The sequence below is a fragment of the Mus pahari genome, chromosome 9, assembly GCF_900095145.1.
Source record: "Mus pahari chromosome 9, PAHARI_EIJ_v1.1, whole genome shotgun sequence".
In the NCBI taxonomy this organism is placed as follows: Eukaryota; Metazoa; Chordata; class Mammalia; order Rodentia; family Muridae; genus Mus; species Mus pahari.
Genome location: NC_034598.1, coordinates 43,670,742 through 43,675,378, shown reverse-complemented (window position 1 = coordinate 43,675,378; position 4,637 = coordinate 43,670,742). Strand labels below are relative to the sequence as shown.

The 4,637-nt window shown below is 40.7% G+C and overlaps 1 protein-coding gene across 2 annotated transcripts in view; it reads left to right on the top strand.

The window, feature by feature from the left end:
• The first annotated feature begins 378 nt into the window (after nt 1–378).
• LOC110326304 (zinc finger protein 883-like) overlaps nt 379–4,637 on the top strand; it is a 28,961-nt gene continuing 24,702 nt past the window's right edge. For both annotated transcript variants that reach the window (XM_029542481.1, XM_021204612.1), the window contains exons 1-2: nt 379–522; nt 3,357–3,483. Coding sequence is in view for 1 of the 2 variants with exons in the window: in XM_021204612.1 (XP_021060271.1) it covers nt 502–522; nt 3,357–3,483 (148 nt within the window). In the remaining variant the exon portion in view is untranslated. The remainder of the gene's footprint in view (nt 523–3,356; nt 3,484–4,637) is intronic.

The following is a 4,637-nucleotide window of genomic DNA, read 5'->3' as shown; positions in this document are numbered from 1 at the left end:
TTTTAAAGCTTAGAGTTGGGAAAACACAGTTTAAAACTGTCAGGATGTGATTTCCATTTGTGAATAAGATAAAGTACATATGCATACATCCTTTAGCTCTAGATTCAGGGCAATTGTTCAGTACTGGGCTCTGTTCTCTCACGGAGTGGGGGTTGGGAGCAGCCCTGCCTGACAACATCTGTGAGCAAGAACTTGCTTTTTATTTATTTATTTATATATTTATTTTTTACTTTTGCTTGATTCACGCAGGAATTGGTTCTGTCTACTGTCTCTTGTAGCCAATACCGAAATGCTATCCAATCGGATGCACTAGACTGAGAATTGTCCAATCAGACACAGAGACCGAGCATGAAGGGCGGGCCTTCGCTGCTCCGCTGTGGCCTTTGTCTGTCCCCGGCCATCTTAGATCTGTAGCCTCATCCAGTTCCGGAGGATCGGAAACCAACTGCGGCCCCTGTCTCCTGTGACAGTCGCGGCAGGGAGGCCCGCGCAGGACGCGGGATGTCGGTAGAGCCTGTCATGGTGAGTGCGGGCGTCCTGCAGCGGGGAAGCTGTCTCTGCACCCTCCGCCGCCCCCCATCCCGGCCCGGTCCTCCTGCGCCTGCGCCTTGTCAAGTCCTTCAAGGCTGGGCTGGAGGGTGGGGGTTGCTGGAGTCCACAACTTGCGCGCAGAGAATTTGAGGGAGATGGGTTTCCTTCAAGAGAGGAGCCGGGTCCATGGATTCTGCAGTCCCTTATATGTAAAGGAGTAGCAGCCCAGCTCGGAGGCCAGTAAGCAAAGAAGAGCCCCCTGCTTTGACCTCAGTTGCCTAAGAATTTCATGAGGAGTCTAAAAGAAACAAAATCAGTTTATAACAGTGTCATCTTGTTGATTTTTCGGTAAAGGCTCCCAGCAACTTGATGTCACTTAGCATCAACATTCAGTGCTTAAGCAGATTTTAAGAGTTGAGTAAAATTTGAAAATGGTGCATGAGTTGGCGTACTTATTTCGCTTGTCTTTAGAAAATGCTGGTCTCACCTCATAAAGGTTAGAGAGAGTTTATTCTGAGACAGATATGAGTCACCCTATTCGGTGGCATGTATTTAAGTTGCCCTAAATCACATGTTCCAACGTGGACGTGGTTAGGTGAGGTTTAATAGTGTAAAACAAAATCAAGGCATCTATCAAAGACACTGTGGACACATCGGGGTAGATAGGTTACAGCCATGCAGAGCAAGCTCTTACAGATATGAGAGATTATCTGAGGACACTCTTAGCTTTTGGCTTGGTGGAAGCTAGTGGTCTGCTCCGTGGACACATTCCCAAGTTTTCAGCTGATAGTTGGTGTTAGGCCACATAGAGAAGATAAATACTAACTGGGTATTACGGGAACTGACGACCACAAAGAGGTCTAACTGCATTTGCAGTGTTCCAGCTCCACAGAAACATGAAGTTTTGATCAGCCAGGAAACCTTATAAAGTCTTTAGAACTCACTTGAATTATTTTCGAGGTAAGGAGAGACTTAAGTTTCTACTCCTTAGGAATTTTCTGGCTAGGGAGATGGTTCTGTTAGTAAAGGCACGTGCCGTCAACTGTGACTGTGACTTGCGTCCCTCGAACTCACGTGGTGGATGGAAAGAACCGATCCCAACAAGTTGAGGAATAATGGCTGCAAACTAGTAAAAGTCTTTCTTTTAATAATTATGCTATCATGCTTCTATAAGAGCAGAAAACTATGGTTAAAAAAAAATTAAAGAAACCCACTATGGTTTCTAACATACATTAGTCTCAAGTCAGAGCTAAGGTATTTCTGTTGGAGCAGCATGATATGATGGCATATGCAATGCCTGGTGTGTGTGTGTGAGCTGAAGTGAATGTGGCCAGAAATACCTGGATGCTTTATGTATTTGATTTTGACTTACTTTTAAGTCACTGAGTTGCCCATTGTCTTCTGACTTGTGTATTCAGTGACTTTATGAGGGATAGGATGTATTCTATATTCTGTGTTTTCTGGGAATTGGACCCACGCCCTTGCTCCATCCAGACCTGCTGCATGCCACTGTACTGCACCACCACCTGCAACATCTGCCTTTTCACAGGCTTGGTTATTCTTTGTAGATTTCATGTCACCTTTATGTATTGAGTATATATATGCTTTTTTCTTACTAGTAACACAAACCTTGTATACATATATATTCTATGTATACTGACACACTTTTCTGAAGTCTCTTGACTGCAAAGATAATGAAAGTTTTTTTGGACTTGGTAGCCAAGCTAATAATATACTTTGAGAAAGTTTAAGACAATTACTTAACCTGCCATCCTGCTATGTACTCACAGAGTCTGTTTAAGTCTAATGTGTTTTTAAGAGAGCAATGTAAGCAATCTTACTGTGCCTTGGATTTCCCATGTAGTCAGCTTTTCAGACCTAAACTAAATGCATGGCTTTAATCTTAAATTATGGACTATTCCATGCCCCTGACCCAGAGTATTTTATATATATATATGTGTGTGTGTGTGTGTGTGTGTGTGTTGTGTTAATTAATTGCTGAAATTACCCAAGAGGTTGGAAGCAACAAATATTCACCAAAAATGTTGGAAGTAACATGTGGATATAGTTTGATAACATCTGTTTGTGGTTATATTTGATATTATGGGTCACTAGGAAGCAATAAAGTGACTTCTTCCCATGCAAAACTTACATTTTTTTTTCTTTTTTCTTTTTCTTTCTTTCTTTCTTTCTTTCTTTCTTTCTTTCTTTCTTTCTTTCTTTCTTTTCTTTTTTTTTTTTTTTAAGATTTATTTATTGTATGTATATGAGTACACTTTAGCTGTTTTCAGACAGACCAGAAGAGGGCATCAGTTCCCATTACAGATGGTTGTAAGCCACCAGGTGGTTACTGGGACCTCTGGAAAAAGGAGTCAGTGCTCTTAACCACTGAGCCATCTCTCCAGCCCTTAAATTTTTCTGTAAAGAATCCCTCATTCTTTTCCACACCAGGTTTTCTGTGCTATTCAGTGAAGACACAGTGAAGTTCTTTGTTAGGGACAGAAGGACAATAGAGGCTAAGAAATTAAAAGTTCAAATTTGGGCTCTCTCTTGGTCATTTTAATACAAGAGGGAATCTATATTTTCATTCTTTAATGTGTTGTTGATACACTGTAGATTTTGTTTCATCATAATTTTTGTGAATCTGCATTAACAAAGAGGGATGATACTTGTATTGATGTTGCTTTCTTTAATGATTAAGAATATGTACCAAGCTGCAGCTTACTGAAGGCACTAGTAAGTCACTCATACACAGGGAAGAATAAATCCCAGTTTTTCTTCCCAAGTGTGAGGACTTGGGTTGATAAGAAGCGTTGTCATTCCAGGAGTCAGTGTCATTCGAGGACATTGCTGTGCTCTTCACCTGGGAGGAGTGGCAGGACCTAGACATTGCTCAGAAGTTGCTCTACAGGGATGTGATGCTGGAGAACTACAGTAGCCTGGTGTCCTTGGGTGAGTAACTCCCTGCAGTGCTCAGCAGCAGGTGTTTTCTGTTGATAAGAGGAATTTTCATCCTGAATTTTACATTGTAACTTTTAGCTGATATGTGATGATGGCATGCATTTCTGGAGTACAGTGTGGCTTTACAGTACACTTTAACAAATCAGATAATGTTGTATAATCAGGTGATCAGATAATCAGAACAGTGATCAGATGATGTTAAGTCATCACTTAGCCATATTCCACTTGTTTAAGATGGGAAAATTTAAAATCATTCAGCTATTTAGAAATATTCAATTAGTTGTTGCCCACTATATATTTACTTTCATATCAGAGAACCATAAGTTATTAATCTCTACCCACATCAACTCCAGTAAATATTATATATTCTCCCCTCCCAATCACCATATTGTAATAACCACTGTTCATTCCCCATTATTTCTTTGAAACTGCCTTTAGCTTTTGAGTGTAACTAGAAAATAGAGCTTTTTTTCTTTTTCTGACATAGCTCACTTTTGTATTGTGGCTTTCCTAGGGAAATGCAAAAGATCTGTTCACTACAGATATAGGGGGAATCAGTGACCAAAAAATACCCTATAACTTCCAGCTTTGCAAATAAATGAGTTTAGTGGTGATTAAAAAACAAAAAAGCAAAAAAACAAAACAAAACAAAACAAAAAAAAACCCAACTGGGCCAGGCAATAGTAATGTACACCTTTAATCCCAGCAGAGGCAGGTAGCTCGCTACAAGTTCAAGGCCAGCCTGGTCTACTATAAAATTTAGGTGGTTCTTCCTCCCAGCCCCGTGTTCCCAGAAATAAAACTCAGACTCAAAATATATTTACAAGTACCTTGGCTGTATAGCTAGGCTCTTCTCTGACCAGATCATAACTTAAAATAACCCATTTATTTTAATCTACATCCTGCCACATGGCTGGTTACCTGTACTCAGGTACCATGCATCTGTCTCATCACATCTTCCGGGGGCGCATCTCCTGTGCCTGGTACTATCCCAGAATCCTTTCTGCCTCCTGGATGTTCCACCTTCTATTTTTTGCCTAAGCTATAGGCCATAAGATTTATTATTGACAGATATAGCACAAGATATTCACTCTACAGTCACAGAGCAAGTTCCAGGACAGTCAAAGCTACACAGAGAAACCCTG